The following is a 24,726-nucleotide window of genomic DNA, read 5'->3' as shown; positions in this document are numbered from 1 at the left end:
GTTAATAAATTAAATTTCTGTTGCCATCTGTTATTATACTTCTCAAGCAGTAAAATTTTATTTACTTGCATTAATATTGTATTTCCTACATATTATTTGCCCTTTCCTGTGTGTGATTTACCTCCAATCATTATTGTAGTTTTGTTTGTGTTAATTTTAAGTTTGTGGTTGTTCAAGGCATGAGACAATATTTTAAAAGTACAGTTCATCTCCTTTCTGAAACCTGCTAAGCCTATTATTTCATCAGCAAATTGAGAACAAGTGTAAAACAGAGGACGTGCAACACATCTTCTTTGGTACACCCCATCTGATTGATTCAAATTCTGAGCAGCTACTATTACATTACTGACATGGGATTCAGGGCTCTGCTTAGGCTAGTATGGATCCTATTAGAGAAAAGCTTTTGATAACCAAGATACAAAAACTGCATTTTGGAGAATTTTTTGGACTATGATCCTATAATTCATCTTTTAAGGTTTGTTATTCAATTGTATAAATTTGTACTAAACAGTATGATTTACTTAATTGAGAGAAAGAAAAGAACAGCAATCATTAATATAGCCAACCCAGTTTATTAATAGTCATATGACCAAGTATGCGTGTGTGTGTGGGTGGGTGGGGGGATGGAGGAGGGGGGGGGGAAGGGGGGGGGGGCAAACATGTTTATCTGAGAAATTTCAGATAGCAAAGGAGATGTACCACTCAATCAAATTTTACCTATATTTAATACAAATGAAATACTTTCCCAAATACTTAGCTCACAATAAAGGTCTTAAATAATCTGACTGGCTTATTGATTTGTGCCTACAATTCACATTAAAGAAGTCACTTTAATGTATGCATAAGTTACTTATCATGGAAACTTCCATGAAACACCTCATCAACGTACTCCAGTAAAGAAAGAAACATCTTATAAAATTTCTTTCGTAAAAGATATTTAACAAAAATTTGTACAAGTTTGATACTCTTCAGTTTGCAATAATAGGTGACTGGTGCATTCTTGGAATAATGCAGATATTAGTACATCACTGTTGTTATTCTACAAGTCTTGCTTGCATGGAATGAAGTATGAAAGAGATCAGTTCTTCTCAAAATCTATCTCAATTCATGTTGCTTCAATTCCACTAACTATTCTGTTGAGAGTCTTAATTATTTTGCCAACAAAAGTGCCAAACATTTAATTGTGCACCACTGATTGTGGGTTTTGATGGGTTGTGGGGTTTGGGAGGTGAATGCTGACTTAATTGATAACTGTGGTGAAAGAGCCCCTTTGTGGTGCAGCTCAATAAGCTATAGCCAAGGTAGTCTGCACTGAAATACAGCTGTGATGGATCTGGTATATTCGGCAAATATTCAGACTGTCAATCAATATCTAGCTCCTATCTTCTCAAAGCTCACAAATGGTACCGTGTATATTCTGGTCCGTCTACTTGCACGTCTAACACTGGAAGCTAGAGGTAACAGATCACTACGGCAAAAAATGAATGGCTAGTACTGGATACGGTTTGGTGCCAAGTTTTACTCACATGGATGTGCAGCTCTTTAAGGCCATAATTGTACTGCAGGAGGTGCGGCAAGTTGAACTGTCGAACGTTCCGGTAGGGGCTCACGTGCAGTGTCCTCAGGGATGTCATCTGGCCCAGGGCCCCAGACTGAAAAGGACACACTTCAAAATCAGCATCCACACAAACAAATACTGCATCATTAGATATACAGGGTGTATCTAAAAGAATCATCCAATTTTGCATATCTATATTCCTAAAACTAATAAACATATACAATGAATTTTGTTTTTTGATGAACAGGAAAATCAAAAAAAAATTATTTTTTTTCATACCTATTCATACCTGTTGAATATGCCCCCCTTGGGAAGCATGGCATATGTCAATGCAGTATTCAAATTGTTCCTGCACTGCAGCAAGCATGTGTTGTGTTAGTTTCCACAGCTTCTGTTATGCAATGTCTCAGTTCATTCATTGTTGTTGGTAATGGAAGCACATTAACAGTGTCTTTTATAAGCTCCCACAAGAAATTACCACAGTCAGTTAAGTCCACTGACCTTGTATCCCAGTAATGTAAGGTTGAATCATTTGGTCCAGTGTGACTGATCGATCATTCAGTAACCCTTTGATTTAAAAATTCCTGTACTTCCAGATGCCAGTGTGGCAATACCCCATCCTGTTGGTAAATGAAGTTGTTCAAATCCGTCTCCAACTGAGGGAAAAGGAAGTTCTCAGGCAGATCGAGATATGTGCTTCCTGTAACAGAGTTCTTGGCAAAGAAAAATGGACCATACACCTTTTCCCATGAATCTGCACAAAATACAGTCAATTCTGGAAATTCTCTATCACGTTTTTCAACTTTATGTGGTTGTTCCATACCCCATATTCTCACATTATGAAGGTTCACGTTTCCATTTAAATGGAATGTTACCTCATCACTAAACACTAACTGTGGAGGCAAACTGTCATCCTCCACCTTGCCAAGAACGGAATTGCAGAACTCCACACATTGTTGTCTGTCACCTTCACAAAGAACTTGCAGTAGCTCAATTTTGTATGGCTTTATGTGTAAACAGTGATGCAGCACGTGCCAGATTGACAGCAATGGCATGTTGAGCCATTGAGCTGCATGGTGAATGGATTTCTGCAGACTCCTCGTGAAACTATGCCAGATATGCTCAAAACATTTGTCAGACACTCAGGGATGACCCAGCAATTTGCCTGTACACAAACAACCTGTTTCTCAGAACTGTTCATGTCATCATTTAATACTCTGTGCTGTAGGAGGATCCACACCATACCTAGTACAAAAGTCATGCTGAACAGTTATTACTGACCTGCACTGCTCAAAACGTTGACTACAAAATGCTTTCTGTTGTCCACATACCATTTTTACTAGAACTGAAACATGCGCATACTGCTGCTATCTAGTGGGAACCATTTAACTCAAGAGCTTGCTCTTTCCAACAGTACATTGTTCACACACATACCTCAAATAATTATTATCATTTTCAAAAAAATCGGATGATTCTTTTTGATACACTATGTATTGTTCATTTTGTAGACCTCCAGCACAGACATCATCAATTGTATGAGCAACATCAGAAAAACAAAATAAAAAATGTGGTAGGGTTCATAAGCTTAGATTTAATGTTTATTATAATGCACATTTTTACTGGATGTTGGGCATTCACAAATTAATACAATGCTTTTGTCATGTATCACAGACTAATTTTAGGCCATTGAAGAAAAGCGGTGGGGAAAACACACCCTCTTGCTCATGCGCTCGGCCACGCTCGCGCACGCACGCATGCACGCACGCGCACACACACACACACACACACACACACACACACACACACACACACACACACACACACACAAAGCTTTCAGTATTCATTTATACCGTTCCTATTGTTACACTTGATGTGTATGCTACTGAATTATGTAGAATTCACATAATCTCATATTATTCTTCATGTGCTTATACAATCTAGCTGAGGTAACAAAGTTGTCCATTTGACCCATTCTTGTACTGTAACACTCAGCATGCCAGCTTGTGAGACATGAAGGTGACCCTGACCAATATAGAATCCATACAATGAATGACGACTGTGGCTGGTTCACCAGCCAGGCCGAGTATGGTTCTTAGGCCATTTTCCACACTCATTTAGGCAAATGATGGGCTGGTCTCCATTTTCCACTTCAGAAACAACGGTACACAAATTGTTAAAATATGATCACTCCCACAGTGCAAAGTATATAAAATTCTCAGACAGGGTGTGGCCTCAACTTCGCTACCTTGGGTAGCTGATTATAGTGACAGGAAGGGCATACACTCACAAAGTTAACTACAAATAAATTTGTCAAAACTTGAGTACAGTCTCTAAATTTGAGGAGTTACATCAAGTTGAATAATGATTATGGAAAATAGGTGTTTGAGATAACACATTTTAATGCTTCCCTTTATTATCGTTGCAATTGTTTAACTTGAGATTACCCTTAAATTGTCCTTCCTTCAGACTTATAGCACATTTCACTATACATGCAGGGTGAGAATTTCTGAAATATATGAACTTCTGAACGATTTGTATCAGGACGTTCAAATTACACAGTTGACTGTAGGGCATGATGGGAATTCATGATTTGGTTTAGCAACAAAGCCCACTTTCATTTGAATGGGTTCATCAATAAGAAAAATTGGCATACTTGGGGGACTGAGAAGAATCCCCATTTCAAGATTGAGAAGTCTCTTCGCCCTCAACAGGTGACTGTTTGGTGGGCAATGTCCAGCCACAGGATAATCGGTGTGATATTCATTGATGGCTCAGTGACTACTGAATAGTGTGTGAAGGTTTTAGAAGATGATTTCATCCCCGTTATTGAAAGTGACCTTGGTTTCACTAAGATTTGGTTCATGCCAGACCGACCTCAACCCATTGAAGCAGGAGAGTGTTCAAAGTCCTGTAGGAGAACTTTGGGCACCGTATTCTGACTCTGGGATATCCAGAGGCCACTGGCATGGGCCACAGTTGGCCGCCATATTCTCCAGATCTTAGCACAGCAATAACCCCAAAATCACTGCTAAGCTGGAAACAGGCTTGCAGGAGGTCATCAACAGCATTGATGTTTCGACACCTCAATGGGTCAAGCAGAATTTCACTATTCGTCTGCGCCACATCATCGCCAATGATGGTAGGCATATCAAACTTATCATAACCTAAATCCAAATATCTATAGTGATGTTTACATGTAGAATAATGTTTGTAACTAATTTAGATCATTTTTTTCATATAGTTCAATATCTGTCACCCTGCAAATTTAAAACTACTCAAATTGAGAAAAACTTTGCATACCTTGCACAGACTTTTCCTTTTTTGGGAAAAATATTGGTATTTTTTCTTTGTTATGGCATCAATTGGACCAGATTTTGATTATGAAGTCATTAATTGGCCAAAAAACACCTAAAATTTTGAATTCATGACACTCAAAAAAGAGATACCATATTTGATAGTGACCAAAGGCTCAAAGGACTCTGAGCACTATGAGACTTAACATCTGAGGTCATCAGTGCCCTAGAACGTAGAACTACTTGAACCTAATCAACCTCAGGTCATCACACACATCCATGCCCGAGGCAGGATGCCTCTCGAATTCTGGTTCTGGAGTATATGGCTGATCAGGTTCTTCTTCAGGGTTGTTATTGTCACTGACTTGAGGTTCTGGTCCAGCTCGGTTTCTACTTCAGTACACAGATCGTCTTTTTATTTCTCTTTGCAGTGTGTCGTGATGTTTTTAAAAAGTAATCTTCTTGTAGTCTTGTCATCCCTGCTGGAATTACTGCATCAGGAAACCCAATGGGTCCATTTACTTCAGAAAAAATGTGGTGCACAAATTTATTTCTGTCAATGCCCATTTTTTGCAGTCTACAGTACCATCGTAGCTAATGATGAAATCGAGGTGTATATATTTGATCCTGCGAGGCAGTTTGTCATAACAACAAAATTCAGTCTTTCCTTCTCATCCCATAAGTTATGTCTCCCCTGACTCATGGTCCTGGGTGACTTTTCCGAAATCTATGCCTTTTCCTAAACCTGTCCAGTCCTTTTCCTTCAACCCCCTTCTGCTGGAAGAAGGAGCCACTGGTTCCAAAAACTTGCATAAGTATAACCTTCTTTTACGTGCATGTTCTGCTGCCATTTGGTATTTTTTTATTTATCAACTACATTATGATGTAAATAAAATAGAAAGAAACTTCCACATGGGAAAAATATATTAAAAACAAAGATTCCAAGACTTACCAAGCGGGAAAGCGCCGGTAGACAGGCACAATAAAATAACACACAAACACACACACAAAATTATTAGCTTTCGCAACTGACGGTTGCTTCTTCAGGAAAGAGGTAAGGAGAGGGAAAGACGAAAGGATGTGGGTTTTAAGGGAGAGGGTAAGGAGTCATTCCCGGGATTGGAATGACTCCTTACCCTCTCCCTTAAAACCCACATCCTTTCGTATTTCCCTCTCCTTCCCTCTTTCCTGAAGAAGCAACCATCGGTTGCGAAAGCTAGTAATTTTGTGTGTGTGTGTGTTATTTTATTGTGCCTGTCTACCGGCGCTTTCCCGCTTGGTAAGTCTTGGAATCTTTGTTTTTAATATATTCAACTACATTATGAGGTACGGTACTTTGTTAGCATTTATATTATTCAAGGCATTTAGCCAGTCATATATATTCACAGGAACTGCTCCTTTTTTCATTTCTAGCAGCAATTGCAGAATTGACAAGTGTAATAGGTGTAGGTTATAGCTACTACAGTAACGTGAGCTGTCAGTTGGCATTCTCATTGCCTACAATGAATTGGTGACATCTGTAGGGAAAATATAATGCTCATATAAAAAGGGGTCACCTGTCTTGTTTGGCATTACTGTATTCACAAAACATTCTTCTTTGTACAAAGCTACTGTGGGCTCAAAGTTCCTATAAGATTTAGAAGGTCCTATTTTGTGACGCCTACATATGCAGCTGTGAGTTTAAGAACAGGGGCCTCTTATGTGGGCAACGTTATTTCCAAATAAAGACAAGAAGTTCTTTTCCAGAAGACTGTCATTGATTGCCTTTAATGATATTGTTGGCTCCTGTCAGATTCAAACAACTTTCGAATTGATATGTGTGTATTCAGAATGAAGTAAATTACTATTATTAATTAGACATTATCAAACGTTTTTGCTTGTACTAAAAACTTTACTTCACTGAAAAGCGGTCCGTTTTCAGTTTCCATTGCACATATGGATGTGAACATTATCTCTGCACTTTTTTCTTCCTGATTAAACTGCATAATTCTTGACTTCACATGTGACATCCGACAAGCAGTGAACTATACAACATGGCCCAGCACAGTGCTTTAGTAACTTTCTGAACAAGCGTAAAAATCCACACCAAGTCTCCTTGGTTGTATCTCAGTGGTTGATGTTTTGTGTTATAGTGCTTTTGGTCATTCCCCTGGGCATCCAGAGTCTGTATGTTAGCCAGTTGTCTTGCTTCTTCAGTCCTGTTGATGAGATGTTTCACATACTCCTCATGTACATCCTCCAGCTGAAACAGGAGCAGTGTATCCATTGTCATTTTGGTCTCACAGCTGTGGAGCAGGAAGAACAATGTGAAGCCTGTAGTGCTTCGCTTCACAGTGCCTTATGGAAATGTCATGGCAGACAGTATTGTATCTCAATCACTCTATTCCACATCAACGCACATTGAAAGCGTGTCTGATAGTGTCTTATTAATGCATCCTGTGATGCCATTCTTCTGGGTGTGGTATTCAGCTGTCACCCAGTGTGTCATATCACAATGTGAAATCACCTCTGATACTAGCCTCAACTGAAAAACTTTCCCATGATCAGAGACCATCACATGGAATGCTTCATGCTTCAAAATTAGGTTTTCTATGCAGACTGATTCCAGTTTGTCGCCTTTGGGAAACCACGTTAGAGGTTGCTTCCAATTTTAGTGGAATGGCGCTAAAGCTGGTACCAAATTCTCAGAAGGTAACTGGGGCATGTGCTTCCATCACTGGCATTATTTACAGGGTCTAATGGATCACTACAGACCTGGCCAGTGATATCCGCTTTTGATTGTGTCTAGAGTCTTCACAAACCAGGTGACCAGACGTTGGAGCGACATGGAAAAATTTTAGGATTATGGGCAATAATTTCTGTCCCAACAGATCCTAGCATCTGTTTTACAATATTCTGTTTGTAATTGGAATTCACCTTAGATCGATTCCACTACCTTCAATGCTTCTATGGTATTCAACAATGTTGTATCTTCCCCCCTGTTCAGCATCAGTGCCATTTCACACATCGAACTGAGTGTCAGGTCTGGCATTCTCAAACTCTCAATAAGTAATATAAATAATGACAATGACTCTTGCCCACCCTTGTCTATATTTCTGCAGATGTCTATGGATGAGAGGAGGGAGGAGAGGTGATAGTTAGTCATAGTGTACCATACCCCACATGCTATAATGTGGCTTTTTGATACAAATGGAGCTGACATTTGGAAATCAATGTAAGATGCTGATACACCATTTGGTGACCGGTAAATGTGCAGCAGCATTTCTGTTGCCTCGATGGGCAATTTCTTTTACTGAGTGTTTCTTCCAGCTCTAGGATTCAAACTCTCTACCTTGAGTGAACAACTGTATTTACACGCAGTGACCTAAGGCTGGACTTCTCGCCCTGCCTCACCTCAAAGTAGTTGAGTGGCAACTCGGTCAGATCCAGTTCGGTGAGTTTGTCCGCAGCACCCAGGAGCGATGTGTTGCTGATGGTGGAGATGGGGTTGCCGGCCAGCACCAGGCGGCGCAGGTGTGGGAGTGCGTGGGCTGCAGGTGGCACTGCCTGCACAACAGTCGAATGGGGAACACCGTCAAATGGGGCATATCATCAAATGAGGCAAACTGTTAAATGGGGCACACCATACGACAGAGATAGGTCAGTGTCTGGTGACTACTGGGCCTAAGTTTTTACCTGCAGTGCATTGTGGGCCAGCTCCAGGTGGCGCAGGTGGGACATGTTGGCCGCCAGGTCAGAGGGCAGCGTGGTCAGGATGTTGTTGGACAGCCGCAGAGTCCGCAGTGAGCTGAGTGCCAGGTCTGGCATGCTGGACAGCGACACATTCTCCAGCCCCAACTCCAGCAGAGAGTCCTCCAGACCCTGTGAATACAGACAGCTCAGTACACCAATGGTGCCAAAATACTCTCGTTCTTTGAATTTAGGAAGAACAAAAAGAAGCAATACACTGGGCAAGATAAAGCATCAAACGAATTTTCAACATTAACATTACAAGGGGGGAAACAAACCACATTACACTGGACGCAAACTTGTAAAAGTCTAAGGTAGGGGAACGCTGCCTTACAAAATGATACAAGACACGAAAATCTTGTCTCATACTTCATGGAATAAAAGAAAAGATGGAAATGTGGATATTTCTTAGTTAATTCAATGGAGACAGTGACTACGATCTGTTAGAGATGGAACGATCACAAAGAACCAAACTGTGGGTGGCCTACTTTCCACTGCACCCCGTAATTTTGGCCATAGGGGTAGGAGTGTCTGCAACCTCTTCTCAGATCATTTGTTGTTTTTCTGCACGAAAATCCCCCCGCCCCAGTCGCCCAGGCACAGATAACATCCCGGCAGAAATACTGAAGGAAATTGGAGAATCAACAAAAGAGTACTTATATAACCTTATTAAAGAGAACTACGAAGATGGAAAAGAACCACCTACAGATATGCTTAACAACAAAACAGTAATAATCCCAAAAAAAGGAAATGCTCTGGACTGTGAGAACTATAGAACTATCTCCTTGCTATCCCACACTTCGAAAAGAATGTTAAACATAATAAAAAATCGAATAAAAAGGAAAATTGAGCAAACTTAGGAGAAGGCCAATTTGGTCTCAGATCCGGAAAAGGAACTAGAGAGCAATACTAGCTCTGAGGATGGTATTACAAAGACGAATTGGAGTTAATAGGAAAATCTACTTGACCCTTATAGATTTACAAAAAGTATTTGAATGGTTAATTGGAAATAGTTATTCCGAACAATGAAGGAAATAAATCTTTAATCTGGAAATACATCTTTAATCTGGAAATAAGTCTTTAATCTGGAACCTGTATAAGAGGCAGGTAGCAGAGATAGAAGTGAATTGTGTGAAGAAGAAAGCAAAAATGAGGAGGGGAATAAGGCAAGGATGCCCATTATCACCATATTTGTCCAACTTATTTATTGAGAAATTGAAAAGAATAACCAAAGGAATTAAAATTGACGGGGAATGAATATACTGTATCCGTTTTGTAGATGATATGTAGTACTTGCTGACTCAGTAAAGGAAATGGAGTTTATGTTGCTAAAATTTGTCAAAATCCGAAGAGAATTTAATCTAAAAATAAATAAGAAGAAAACAAAAACTATGGTAGTGGGAAAGACAAAAGAAAATGGTAAAGTTAATATTATACTAGAAGATGATGTTCTAGAGCAGGTTGAGAACTTCTGTTGTTTGGGGAGCACAGTCACTGACGGCAATGAATGTATCACAGATATAAAGAAAAGAATAGCCTTGGCCAACCAAGCTTTCCAAAATAAAAGGAATTTACTAACAGACAATCACATAAGCCTAGAAAGTAGGAAAAAGTTTGCCAAAACTTTTGTCTGGAGCGTCTGAACATAAGGATGTGAAGCGTGGACTCCGGGGAAAGGCAGAGAAAAAGAGACTGGAAGCTATGGAAATGTGGATATGGAGAAAAAATGACGAAAAGAAACTGGATAGATAGAAAAAGTAATGAACAGGTCTTAGAAGAAGTGAATGAGAACAGAACGCTGCTAAATTATATAGGAAGAAGAAAATCAAAAATGGTAGGGCACATAATGAGACACTACCAGTTCCTAAAGAATGTATTTGAAGGAAATTTTTTAGGGAAAAAACCAAGAGGTAGGTCAGGAGCAACGTATTTTAATAACATCAAAGCCGATATGGGGATAAAATCGTATTAATAATTGAAAAGGATGACAATGGAGAGAGGGACGTGGCTAAATCGACAAGGCATAGCCTTTAGTTTATGATGATGATGATGATGATGATGATGATGATGTCGGATTTACTTCACCAGTAGTAAGACAGATCATTTCAGTATGAGAGCCACACGTGGTCCTACGCCACTGAGTCATCTCCTGAGGAAGCACGTGGTAAATGATCTTTAAAGCTCGACTCTGAATTCAGATATGACGCAGTTTCAACATGAAAATGCTCAACGTCATGTTAATCTAATTTGCCTGTATCACCTATACACCTCAGATAACAGATTGCCTGATCTAGGAGACAAATGAAGTTTAATTCCACAAAAGATATGAATCCATTAATATGCAGGTTTGAAAGCCGTGTACGTGGCTATTCACCATAAACAAGGGATCTGATATGGACTATCAGATCAATTGTGTGATTGGATTGAAGAGTTCCTAGATAACAGAAGGCTGCATGTTATTCTCAATTGAGAGAAGTCTTCCGAAGTAAGAGTGATTACAGGTGTGCCGCAGAGGAGTGTCGTAGGACCGTTGCTATTCACAATATACATAAATGACGTTGTGGATGACATCGGAAGTTCACTGAGGCTTTTTGCGGTTGATGCTGTGGTATATCGAGAGGTTGTAACAATGGAAAATTGTACTGAAATGCAGGAGGATCTGCAGCGAATTGACGCACGGTGCAGGGAATGGCAATTGAATTTCAATGTAGACAAGTGTAATGTGCTGCCAATACATAGAAAGAAAGATCCCTTATCATTTAGCTACAATAAAGCAGGTCAGAAACTTGAAGCAGTTAATTCTATAAAAATCTGGGAGTAGGCATTAGGAGTGATTTAAAATGGAATGATCATATAAAGTTGATCGTCGGTAAGGCAGGTGCCAGACTGAGATTCATTGGAAGAATCCTAAGGAAATGCAATCCGAAAACAAAGGAAGTAGGTTACAGTACACTTGTTCGCCCACTGCTTGAATACTGCTCACCGGTGTGGGATCCGTACCAAATAGGGTTGATAGAAGAGATAGAGAAGATCCAACGGAGAGCAGCGCGCTTCGTTACAGGATCATGTAGTAATCGCGAAAGCGTTACGGAGATGATAGATAAACTCCAGTGGAAGGCTCTGCAGGAGAGACGCTCAGTAGCTCGGTACGGGCTTTTGTTGAAGTTTCGAGAACATACAATCACCGAGGAGTCAAGCAGTATATTGCTCCCTCCTACGTATATCTCGCGAAGAGACCATGAGGATAAAATCAGAGAGATTAGAGCCCCCACAGAGGCATACCGACAATCCTTCTTTCCATGAACAATACGAGACTGGAATAGAAGGGAGTACCGATATAGGTATTCAAGGTACCCTCTGCCACACACCGTCAGGTGGCTTGCGGAGTATGGGTGTAGCTGTAGATGTAGATCTGAATTCTTGTTTAAGACATCCACACATTTACTAAAGAGTAATCACCAACCTGGAAGCAACGGCCCCTGGAGTCCAGCAGCAGCTCCGGGTTGTGGCTGAGGTCCAGCGACGCGAGCCTTGCCAGTGTGGAGAAGGTAGCATCCTCGACGCGCACCAGCCGGTTGTGGGACAGGTCGAGGCGAGCCAGCGACTGCAACATTAACACACGACCCCTGACGTGCCTGAACTTCCAAACCACTGCCAGCGCAACCACCACTACAGCACAGCTACACGACCACTGATGTGCCTGAGCCCCAGTGCAATGCATGCAGAACTAACACTACAGCTTAGCTACACAACCCCCCTCAGCCTTGCATTACCAATCCAGTTAGGTGATAATTATGGTACAGAATTCAAATGAAAGTAAGAAAGGTGTGTCTTACGAGATTCGAACTTGTTGAAACAGTGCTTTCGTTCCCTTTTCTTTGGAAGGAAAACCGTAGTTACAAGTTTGGTACTAACTGCCAACACTACCTTCCCTCAATGCCACAGTTCGATGTATGATTTGCAGTAAGCACATTGTGTATATAAATTATGTAGTGTTTATGTTAAAGAGAATACGGTCAATATGTATTGATCATGATATAAGAAGTACATACGCTGAGATGACAAAAGCCGTGGGACGCCTCCTAATATCGTGTCGGATCTCCTTTTGTCTGGCTTAGTGCATGGGCTCAACAAGTCTTTGGGAGCGCCCTACAGAAATACTGAGCCATGTTGCTCATTTAGCCCTCCATAATTTCGAAAGTATTGCAGGTGCAGGATTTTGTGCATGAACTGAGGTGTCGTTATGTTACATAAATATTCGGTGAGGTTCATCTAGATGGCCAAACCATTCACTCTGATTGCCCAGAATGTTCTTCAAACCAGTCGCAAACAGCTGCCATCCGGTGATATGGGGTATCGTCATCCCTAAAAATTCCTTAGTTGTTTGGAATCTTGATGTCCATGAATGACTGCAAATGTTTTGCAAGTAGCCGAACATCCAGATGCCGCAGTCCATTCCATGCGAACACAGCTATACCATTATGTAGCTACCATCGTCTTGGACAATGCTTTGTATACAACCTGGATCCATGGCTTCGTAGGGTCTGCGCCACACTCGAACTCTACCATCAGCTGTTGCCAACTGAAATCAGTACCTATCCGACCACTCCACGGTTCTCCAATCCTCAAGGGCCCGACTGGTTTGGTTGGACACGAGCGCAGGAGAGGCGCTGCAGACGGCGCTGTGGTGTTAGCAAAGGCACACGCGTCGGTCGTCTGCTGCCGTAGCCTATTAATGCCAAATTTCGCCGCGCTGTCCTCAAAACGCCAAATTTCGACGCGCTGTCCTAACCGACACAGTCGTTGTACTGGGTGATCAAAAAGTCAGTATAAATTTGAAAACTTAATAAACCACGGAATAATGTAGATAGAGAGGTAAAAATTGACACACATGCTTGGAATGACATGGGGTTTTATTAGAACATAAAAAAGTATTGCTAGACGCGTGAAAGATTTTTGCGCGCGTCGTTTGGTGATGATCGTGTGCTCAGCCGCCACTTTCGTCATGCTTGGCCTCCCAGGTCCCCAGACCTCAGTCCGTGCGATTATTGTCTTTGGGGTTACCTGAAGTCGCAAGTGTATCGTGATCGACCGACATCTCTAGGGATGCTGAAAGACGACATCCGACGTCAATGCCTCACCATAACTCCGGACGTGCTTTACAGTGCTGTTCACAAAATTATTCCTCGACTACAATTATTGTTGAGGAATGATGGTGGACATATTGAGCATTTCCTGTAAAGAACATCATCTTTGCTTTGTCTTACTTTATTATGCTAATTATTGCTATTCTGATCAGATGAAGCGCCATCTGTCGGACATTTTTTGAACTTTGTATTTTTTTGGTTCTAATAAAACCCCATGTCGTTCCAAGCATGTGTGTCAATTTGTACCTCTCTATCTACATTATTCCGTGATTTATTCAGTTTTCAAATTTATACTGACTTTTTGATAACCCGGTACATCCAACATTGGTTTCTTCGGTTATTTCACTCAGTGTCGTTTGTCTGTTAAGGCTGACAACTCTACGCAAACGCCGCTGCTCTCGGTCGTTAAGTGAAGCCCGTCGGCCACTGCGTTGTCCGTGGTGAGAGGTAATGCGTGAAATAATTTGGTATTCTCACCACACTCTTGACTCTGTGGATCTCGGAATACTGAATTCCCTAACGATTTCCAACACAGAATGTCCCATTTGTGTAGCTCCGCGTTCAAGCTCCATTAATTCCCGTCGTGCATACAGAATAACGTCGAAACCTTTTGACGTGAATCACCTGAGTACAATGACAGCTCCCCTTTATACCTTGTGTCAGCTGGTTTGCCACCATCTGTGTATGTGCAGATCAGTGCCCCATGATTTTTGTCACGTCAGTGTACATCTGCAATGTGCATGGTTTAAGTTAAACATTGTGTGTACAATGCGTTGTTGTTCATTGTGTTATGTGGATTCGAGTACTCTGGAGGAACGATGGAGGACTTCCTATAGCAAGGTACGGCGTCATGGTTACCATAGCCGCCAACCTGACTAACATGCAAAGTTAGAAGGCGTCGTCGTTGGGGCTGCGGCTTTTGATTATTATTAAAAATATGTTGATTTGTATTGTAAAAGAAAAAATGGAAACCGTTTCTATGATTTCAAAACTGTGTCAGTTAGTTGCCTAACTGTCATCACTGCATTAAGCTGAAACCAATACATTCGCTCAATCAGAGCTACTTTTAGTACACTAATGTTATGAAAATGTATTATGTAGACACATAAAACTTGTGTGGAGAAGTTATTTGATCCAAGATCTTTTACTTGATATCTATCGCGATAAATGCAATCGAAATCATTTTACTGAAAAGAAGGAGCATTGTTACCTGAGTGAATCTTAGTAAAAGGAAGCTGAATATCTTCGTACTAAAAAGTCTTCAGAAAATGGACTAATTAATTGGCCTGAATTTCACTCGTGTTTTTGAAGCAGTGTTGGCCTTCAAGATCGATTTAAAAAGGCAGTTAAATTCTTTGTAAGTGATCTCGTGTTTTCTATAGTGGGAAGATGGCATATTTTTGACTGTTACATGATGCTAGTTAGGAGACATGAAATGTGTAATTGCACAGCTGACTGATCAGTTGCATACGCTGTTTTCGCTGGCTACCTTAGCTACGGACGATAACAACTACATAGTGAGCTACGAAAAATCTGTTAATACTTGAGATAATGATGACATTTATTGACAGCAGTTACGTAATTAGCGCCCGCTAACTCCATTAAACAAGAACCTGCTCCGGTAAATGATTCCTTCGGAAGCGGCGACTGTGATACTGACCTACTCAGTATTGGCGGAATAGTTTGCAACATTTTCGTAAAATTACTGCCTTAGCACAGCTATATTGTGAGACATTTTAGGGCTTTAATACATGCTAACGGCAATGAAAGATCAGATCGGTCAACATGCAATATCAGAGAGTGCAAGCACCTGCAATATGCACAAAGGTAGACAAAATGTTCTTTATGAGCGTTTTCAACTTCTCGCGGCGTAATGAATAGTCCATTAAATTTCGGGCATGCAGCCACGCAAAAAAGATTTCCTCCACTGATATTTCGGCAGCGTATCGTCCGGCCATCCTCAGAGTGAGTCACAAGACTGACGACAAGATGGCGAGTGCGGGCTTTTATGCCTCCACCGCGGCGGTACAGCGCATCTGGATCACAGATGCTGATCGGCGGCAAAGAAATACGCTTACACATGCGTCGCCTGTGGCGAAGGCGTACAGACATTCGATTCGCTTATCGATGTAAGATTGGTGGCGGTGTCTCCATGACGACTTCTCTGCAGTTTAATTACCCCAAGAGTCGGATTCCATACCTTGTCCAAATTAAAACCATTATCTCTATTTATTAACTAGATAGGCCGTATCCTTGAGAAACGTTGTGTTAAGGTGATCTTCCAGCCCAGCCCTCCCCCCCCCCCCCCCCCCCCTCGCGCCCCACGACGATCGCATCTTTACTCGGATCTGTGAAGGACGATTTACAGCTTCGTAAACTGGGTGCGGAATTTAAAAGAGCTTTGGAGAACTTACGGTCAAATAATGCAGTAGGGATAGATAACATTCCATCAGAATTTTTAAAATCATTAGGGGAAGTGGCAACAAAACGACTATTCACATTGGTGTGTACAATATATGAGTCTGGCGACATACCATCTGACTTTCGGAAAAGCATCATCCACACAATTCCGAAGACGGCAAGAGCTGACAAGTGCGAGAATTATCGCACAATCAGCTTAACAGCTCATGCATCGAAGCTGCTTACAAGAATAATATACATAATAATGGAAAAGAAAATTGATAATGCGCTAGGTGATGATCAGTTTGGCTTTAGGAAAAGTAAAGGCACGAGAAAGGCAATTCTGACGTTACGGCTAATAATGGGAGCAAGGCTAAAGAAAAGTCAAGACACGTTCATAGGATTTGTCGACCTGGAAAAAGCGTTCGACAATATAAAATGGTGCAAGCTGTTCGAGATTCTGAAAAAAGTAGGGGTAAGCTATAGGGAGAGACGGGTCATATACAATATGTACAACAACCAAGACGGAATAATAAGAGTGGACGATCAAGAAGGAAGTGCTCGTATTAAGAAGGGTGTAAGACAAGGCTGTAGCCTTTCGCCCCTACTATTCAATCTGTACATCGAGGAAGCAATGATGGAAATAAAAGAAAGGTTCAGGAGTGGAATTAAAATACAAGGTGAAAGGATATCAATGATACGATTCGCTGATGACATTGCTATCCTGAGTGAAAGTGAAGAAGAATTAAATGATCTGCTGAACGGAATGAATAGTCTAATGAGTACACAGTATAGTTTGAGAGTAAATCGAAGAAAGACGAAGATAATGAGAAGTAGTAGAAATGAGAACACCGAGAAACTTAACATTAGGATTGATGGTCACGAAGTCAATGAAGTTAAGGAATTCTGCTACCTAGGCAGTAAAATAACCAATGACGGACGGAGCAAGGAGGACATCAAAAGCAGACTCGCTATGGCAAAAAAGGCATTTCTGGCCAAGAGAAGTCTACTAATATCAAATACTGGCCTTAATTTGAGGAAGAAATTTCTGAGGATGTACGTCTGGAGTACAGCATTCTATGATAGTGAAACATGGGCTGCGGGAAAACCGGAACAGAAGAGAATCGAAGCATTTGAGATGTGGTGCTATAGACGAATGTTGAAAATTAGGTGGACTGATAAGGTAAGGAATGAGGAGGTTCTCCGCAGAATCGGAGAGGAAAGGAATATGTGGAAAACACGGAAATGGAGAAGGGACAGGATGATAGGACATCTGCTAAGACATGAGGGAATGACTTCCATGGTACTAGAGGGAGCTGTAGAGGGCAAAAACTGTAGAGGAAGACAGAGATTGGAATACGTCAAGCAAATAATTGAGGAAGTAGGTTGCAAGTGCTACTCTGAGATGAAGAGGTTAGCACAGGGGAGGAATTCGTGGCGGGCCGCATCAAACCAGTCAGTAGACTGATGAACCAAAAAGAAAAAAAAAAAAAAAAAAACTGGGTGCGTATCAGATTCCTTGCAGAAATTGTGAGAAGTCGTACGTAAGTCAAACAACACGCACCGTTCATGAGAGATGTGTGGAGCATCGAAGATACACACGCTTATTACAGCCAGACAAAATGCCTCTGAGCACTATGGGACTTAACATCTAACCTAAGGACACGACACACATCCATGCTCGAGGCAGGGTTCGAACCTGCGACCGTAGTGGTCGCGCGGTTCCAGACTGAAGCGCCTATAACCCCTCGGCCACAACGGCCGGCACAGCCAGACAAGTCAGCTCTGGCCGGACATTGTATTGATACAGGGCATTCCATGAATTGCAGTGATGTGATGATTTTAATATCCACCTCTTCCTTTTGGGAATCTGTCTTCAAGGAAGCTATAAAGATTAGATTAGCTAATAATTTAATAAATAGAGGTAATGGTTTTAATTTGGACAAAGCATGGAATAATGCTCTTGGGGTAATTGAACTGCAGAGAAGTCGTCATGGAGTTACCGCCGTCGATCATAGATCGATAAGCGAATCGAATGTCTGTACGCTTTCGCCACAGGCGGCGAATGTGTAAGCGTATTTCTCTGCCGCCGACCAGCATCTGTGACCCGCATGAGCAATACAGCCGCGGTGGAGCATATAAGGCCGCGCTTGGCATCTTGTCGTCAGTCTTGTGACTCACTCTGAGGATGGCCGGACGATACGCGGCCGAAATATCAGTGGAGGAAATTTAATTTGCGCCACTGCATGCACTTAGCTCCAAGTCATGGTAAGTACAAAGACAGTCGAAGAACGCTAGTCCTTACAATCCTTTCGTAGAATCAACTATGAGTGCAAAAACTATCGAAGCAGAGCAAGAACCAGCAGCAGTCCCAAGAAAGCGAGCACGCATATAAGTTCTCAGCACAGAGTTACCTGATGATTACACTTACTATCACCAAATTGTTAAAACTAGAGCAGAGCAAACAGCTGTATACACAACACAGTGAGCAGCTGGGCATCACGATGATTCGAAGGCACTACGCAAAGCGCAGCAGCTGCAAAAGCAATTGACAGACACTGACAACTTACTTAGCTACACAATACAGTAGCATGAGCAAATCAGATCATTTTGTAGCACAGTACCAAAAAAAGCAAGCACGCGTATGGCTTCTCATCACAGTGAAACCTGACGATTCCAATTACTGCTATCAAGAATTATTAAGACTATTGTAGAGAAAGAAGCAGTATGCACAGCATGGTATGAAGCAGAGCAGAGAGCAATATCCAGAGCACTATGGCTTGACTGCGCTACATGAAGTGCAGTGGCTGCATAAACAGCTGGCTGACATTGATATTTTACTTAGCTAAAGAATACAGCAGCCCGAGTAAAGCCGATGACTTTTTACTGTTGCAATTAGGACTTACAATGCGTCGCATACACGATATTTATCACAGCCAAAACAGCTTTCCAGATACTTCCAAAACTCTAGTCAGCCACTACTACCTCCCACTGAAGACGTAGTAAGCCCGTGGACTGCGTGTTTTACAGTCCCAGTAACCTGTCAAACCTGGACTGGTTGGAATGTTGCTGGAGCGTTGTTTTACTTCCCTGAAATATAGACTGTTATTCGAATGTAGTAAATGCAGTACAGTTACCTCCTGTGGACGTTTATGGATACACTGCACAAACTAGTTTACTTCTGAATCCTGTTGTTATGTCCACGCGGTAGATAGATAACAGATCAGTTTTAATGCACAGCGCAGCTAAGCGATCTGGAACTGACTGCCTCAGTAGCTTACAGTACTGTACAGATATGTGGAGACCTCCTGTCTGCACAGCTGCTAAAGTAGGTTTCGCAGAGGAAAGGGATAGTCAACACTCCGATTGAGGTGCTCCCAGAGATATTCATTCGGGCTAAGGTTCGACAGAACTGAGACTACGAGAGTTCTCACGTCTCGCACGAATACGGTGGAAGCCGAAAACGGACCGTTTGCCTGTGTCGCTGAGGGATCAGTACGTCCGGCTGCTGTGCGGAAGTCCCGGCTATGATGGCCGGTTGGTGGGATGGGTGGAACGAGGTGTATTTAGCCTCGTGATGCCAGCTGACTGAGAAGCAGCGACTCCACGTTCTTAGTAGTGTGCAAAACGGCCGGAAGAGCGAAGGCAGCACGGGCAGGTAAGTGCGAGAAGCATCGCACAGTAAACATTAAATCTCATCCATCCACGCCGTTCACAAGGATAAAATACAGATGTATCGAAAAGAAAATTGAGGATCTGTTAGATGAGGATTAGTTCGGCTTCAGAATAAGTAAGGAGCCAAGAGAGGCAGTTATAACGTCGCGCTTGAGAATGGAAGCAACACTTAAGAAGAATCAAGACAACTTCACAGAATTTGTCGACCTAAAAAAATCGTTGTACAATGTGAAATGGTGGAAGTTGATTGAAGTTCTCAGAGAAACAGCTTTAAACTGCTATGAAAGAAAAGAATTGTGGGCCGGAGGAAAGAAGGATGAGAATTGAAGTGTTTGAAATGTGGTGCTGTAGAAGTTCCTAGAAATTTGGGTGGACTGATAAGATAAGATGGTCCCTGACAGTGACTCTCACTGGGATAGCGATCCCCAGTTTGACTGTACGCCATCTCATAGGACTTTGGGGGGTACATACTGCTACAGCACCTCAAATGTTACAGTCCTTTCCTTACTGGCCATTAAAATGGCTACACCGAGAAGAAATGCAGATGATAAACGGGTGTTCATTGTACAAATACGTTATACTAGAACTGACATGTGATTACATTTTCACGCAATTTGGGTGCATAGAACCTGAGAAATTTGCACCCAGCAAAACCACCTCTGGCCGTAATAACGGCCTTGATACGCCTGGGCATTGAGTCAAACAGAGTTTGCATGGCGTGTACAGCTACAGCTGCCCATGCAGCTTCAACGCGATACCACAGTTCATCAGGAGTAGTGACTGGCGTATTGTGACTAGCCAGTTGCTCGGCCACCGTTGACCAGACGTTTTCAGTTGGTGAGAGATCTGGAGAATGTGCTAGCCAGGGCAGCATTCGAACATTTTCTGTATCCAGAAAGGCCCGTACAGGACCTGCAACATGCGGTCGTGCATTATCGTGCTGAAATGTAGGGCTTCGCAGGGATCGAATGAAGGGTAGAGCCACGGGTCGTAACGCATCCGAAATGTAACGTCCACTGTTCAAAGTGCCGTCAATGCGAACAAGGGGTGACCGAGACGTGTAAGCAGTGGCACCCCATACCATCACTCCGGGTGATACGCCAGTATGGCGATGACGAATACATGCTTCCAATGTGCGTTCACCGCGATGTCGCCAAACACGGATGCGACCATCATCATGCTGTAAAAAGAACCTGGATTCATCAGAAAAATGATGTTTTGCCATTCGTGCACCAAGGTTTGTCGTTGAGTACACCATCGCAGGCGCTCCTGTTCGTGATGCAGCGTCAAGGGTAACCGAAGACACGGTCTCCGAGCTGATAGTCCATGCTGCTGTAAACGTCGTCGAACTGTTCGCGCAGATGGTTGTTGTCTTGCAAACATCCCCCTCTGCTGACTCAGACTGCTAGTGATACGGCGTTCCGTATTACCCTCCTGAATCTACCGATTCCATATTCTCCTAACAGTCATTGGATCTCGACCAACGCGAGCAGCAATGTCGCGATACGATAAACAGTAATCCTGGTAGGCTCCAATCCGACCCTGATCAAAGTCGGAAAAGTGATGATACGTATTTCTCCTCCTTACACGAGGTATCACAACAACGTTTCACCAGGCATCACCGGTCAACTGCTGTTTGTGTATGAGAAATCGGTTGGAAACTTTCCTCATGTCAGCACGTTGTAGGTGTTGCCACCAGCGCCAGCCTAGTGTGAATGCTCTCAAAAACTAATCATTTGAATATCACAGCATCATGTTCTTGTCGGTTAAATTTCGCGGCTGTAGCAAGATCATCTTCGTGGTGTAGCAATTTTAATGGCCAGTAGTGTACATGAGGACAGTGATATCTCGCAAAGGCCCTGCCTAGTTCGGGTGCGATCAGTAGGGTTGCATCTACTGCTACAGTTTCTGGGGTTTCACTGTCAGTTAGCTATCCCCGACCGTTGCTTTTCAGTGGACAGCTATCCCTCATGAAAGCTCTACCTAGTTGGGTTGCAGTCCACCTTGTAGATATCTGAGATTGGCATGCTGCTAGAGAATTCCAGATGTTATATAGAGTGTATTTGGGGTTTCACAATGGTTAAAAGACCCCTGACAAAGGTTCCCTCCAGCTGGGCTACAGTCCGTTTCATAGGACTGCTACAGTTTTCCACCAAATGTTGCAGTCCTATAGTATGTTTCTGGGGTTTTAGAGTGGTTTGTGCTATCCCCAGTAGTGGGTTTTATTGGTATAGCGATCTCTGGCAGAGGCTCTGCCCAGGTGGGCCACAGTCCGTCCCATAGGACTTTGGGTTGCAGCTGCTGCTACACCACTCCACCCAATGTCGGAGTCCTACAGAGGTTTGTGGGGCCCTGCCCAGTTTTTATTGGGATAGCGCCCTCTGGCAGAGGCTCTGCCCAGGTGGGCTACAGTCCGTCTCATAGGAGTTTGGGCTGCAGCTGCTGCTACATTACTCCACCAAATGTCGGAGTCCTACAGAAGGTTTGTGGGGCTGCCCAGTTTTTATTGGGATAGCGCCCTCTGGCAGAGGCTCTGCCCAGGTGGGCCACAGTCCGTCTCATAGGACTTTGGGTTGCAGCTGCTGCTACACTAATCCACCAAATGTCAGAGTCCTACAGAAGGTTTGTGGGGCTCTGCCCAGTTTTTATTGGGATAGCGCCCTCTGGCAGAGGCTCTGCCCAGGTGGGCTACAGTCAGTCTCATAGGAGTTTGGGCTGCAGCTGCTGCTACATTACTCCACCAAATGTCGGAGTCCCACAGAGGTTTGTGGGGCTCTGCCCAGTTTTTATTGGGATACTGCCCTCTGGCAGAGGCACTGCCCAGGTGGGCCACAGACCGTCTCATAGGACTTTGGGTTCCAGCTGCTACTCTACTCCACCAAATGTTGGAGTCCTGGGCCCTGCCCAGTTGGGTCAGATGTCGGGGTGCGCAGCTCACCCGGCACTTTGTCAGCTGCTGCGGCGACCTGAGCTCCTCCATGGCCCTCCACACGGCGTCCACCTCCTCTTCAGAGGCAGCCGCGCGGAGGCGGGCGACGAGCACGGACTCACCTTGAACCGGGCGAAGACGTCGTGGCCGTGCAGCGTGGTAATGGTGTTGCGCGAGAGGTCGAGCTCTACGAGCGTGGCGGCCGCCTGCAGGCCCATGGCGGACAGCGGCACGCGGCTCAGCGCGTTGCCCGCCACCGACAGCCGCTCCAGGCCGGGCTCCAGGAACAGCGAGTCGGGCAGCGCGCGCAGCCGGTTGTGCGACAGGTCGACGACGCGCAGGTCCGACATGGCGCGGAACAGCTCCGCCGGGACGTCCAGCAGCAGGTTGTGCGACAGCATCAGCACCTGCCAGCACCACGCCACCGTCCATCTCAGCGCCTCTGTCACATCCTTCCTATGTTACTAATCGCCCATCCTGGAACCCTGGACACAGTTCTCTGATGCATTTGAGCGTTGTCTGTCTAACACATCCCACAGCCAACAAAACATCGATATTTAGCATTTTCACATAATTATTGACCGAATTTAAAAATTTTAAATGTTGGGTTGGCAGAAGAGCCAACACCGTGTTACTAGTGAGGGTCGAAATGCACGCGTTTTAGCTCACGCAGGCTGGCGTGAGGAGGGAAGAACTATACTGACGTGAGGTCTGGAACATGACAAGGAATTAGAATTCAGAAAGCGGACGTAATTAGTTTGATACTTAACTTTAGTCCATTAATGATGAACGTCGCTCTTGATGGTACATGAGTCACAATATTATCTGTTCAGAATACATTCTAGTAACTGAATATGGCACCTTGCTTGACTGTAGCAAATGACGTAGCTGCAGGCTATGCTAAACTGTCGTCTCTGCAAATGAGAGCGTATGTACTCAGTGAACCATCGCTAGCACAGTCGGCTGTACAACTGAGGCGTGTTCTAGGGAGTCTCTCTACACAAGACCTACCGTGTGGCGGCGCTCGGTCTGCAATCACTGATAGTGGCGACACGCGGGTCCGACGTATACTAACGGACCGCGGCCGATTTAAAGGCTACCACCTAGCAAGTGTGGTCTCTGGCGGTGACACCACATAAAATACTCTCATAAGCTTCTCATTAAGATACATAATCTTATTTCAAGATTTTGAACATGGCTGAAACAGCAATTGTTGAAATTCTTTACGGTAAACGATGACAGCCAAAACAGTTGCAGGATAAAGATCTATTAAAATTCTTGACTACGGTTTCGGTATATACAAATATACTTTCATCAGAAGTATTTAGGTATTTTACTTCTGATGAAGGTATATTTATATATACCGAAACCGTTGTCAAGAATTTTAATAAATCTTTATCCTGAATGAGATTTTCATTCTACAGCGGAGTGTGCGCTGATATGAAACTTCCTGGCAGATTAAAACTGTGTGGCAGACCGAGACTCGAACTCGGAACCTTTGCCTTTCGCGGGCAAGTGCTCTACCAACTGACCTACCGAAGCACGACTCACATCCGGTAACCACAGCTTCACTTCTGCCAGTATCCGTTTCCTACCTTCCAAACTTTACAGAAGTTCTCCTGCGAACCTTGCAGAACCAGCACTCCTGGAAGAAAGGATATTGCGGAGGCATGGCTTAGCCACAGCCTGGGGTATGTTTCCAGAATGAGATTTTCACTCTGCAGCGGAGTGTGCGCTGATATGAAACTTCCTGGCAGATTATCCCTGTATGCCGGAACGAAACTCGAACTCGGGACCTTTGCCTTTCGCTGGCAAGTGCTCTAGCTACTGAGCTATCCAAGCACGACTCACTTGCCCGCAAAAGGCAAAGGTCCCGAGTTAGAGTCTCGGTCCGGCACACAGTTTTAATCTGCCAGGAAGTTTCATATCAGCGCACACTCCGCTGCAGAGTGAAAATCTCATTATTTCAAGTTTTTTTTAATATGGCTGAAACAG

General features: G+C 43.3%; 1 protein-coding gene across 1 annotated transcript in view; it reads right to left on the bottom strand.

Moving 5' to 3' along the window:
* The window catches only part of LOC126293315 (chaoptin), a 253,508-nt gene that overhangs the window by 59,812 nt on the left and 168,970 nt on the right, over positions 1-24,726 (bottom strand). The window contains exons 11-15 of the mRNA XM_049986461.1: positions 22,854-23,138; positions 12,044-12,184; positions 8,527-8,712; positions 8,245-8,397; positions 1,527-1,652 (exon numbers count right to left, since the gene is read on the bottom strand). Of these exons, the coding sequence (XP_049842418.1) occupies positions 1,527-1,652; positions 8,245-8,397; positions 8,527-8,712; positions 12,044-12,184; positions 22,854-23,138 (891 nt within the window). The remainder of the gene's footprint in view (positions 1-1,526; positions 1,653-8,244; positions 8,398-8,526; positions 8,713-12,043; positions 12,185-22,853; positions 23,139-24,726) is intronic.

This window comes from Schistocerca gregaria, chromosome 10 (genome assembly GCF_023897955.1).
Source record: "Schistocerca gregaria isolate iqSchGreg1 chromosome 10, iqSchGreg1.2, whole genome shotgun sequence".
In the NCBI taxonomy this organism is placed as follows: domain Eukaryota; kingdom Metazoa; phylum Arthropoda; class Insecta; order Orthoptera; family Acrididae; genus Schistocerca; species Schistocerca gregaria.
This window is presented reverse-complemented; position numbering and strand designations above follow the sequence as displayed.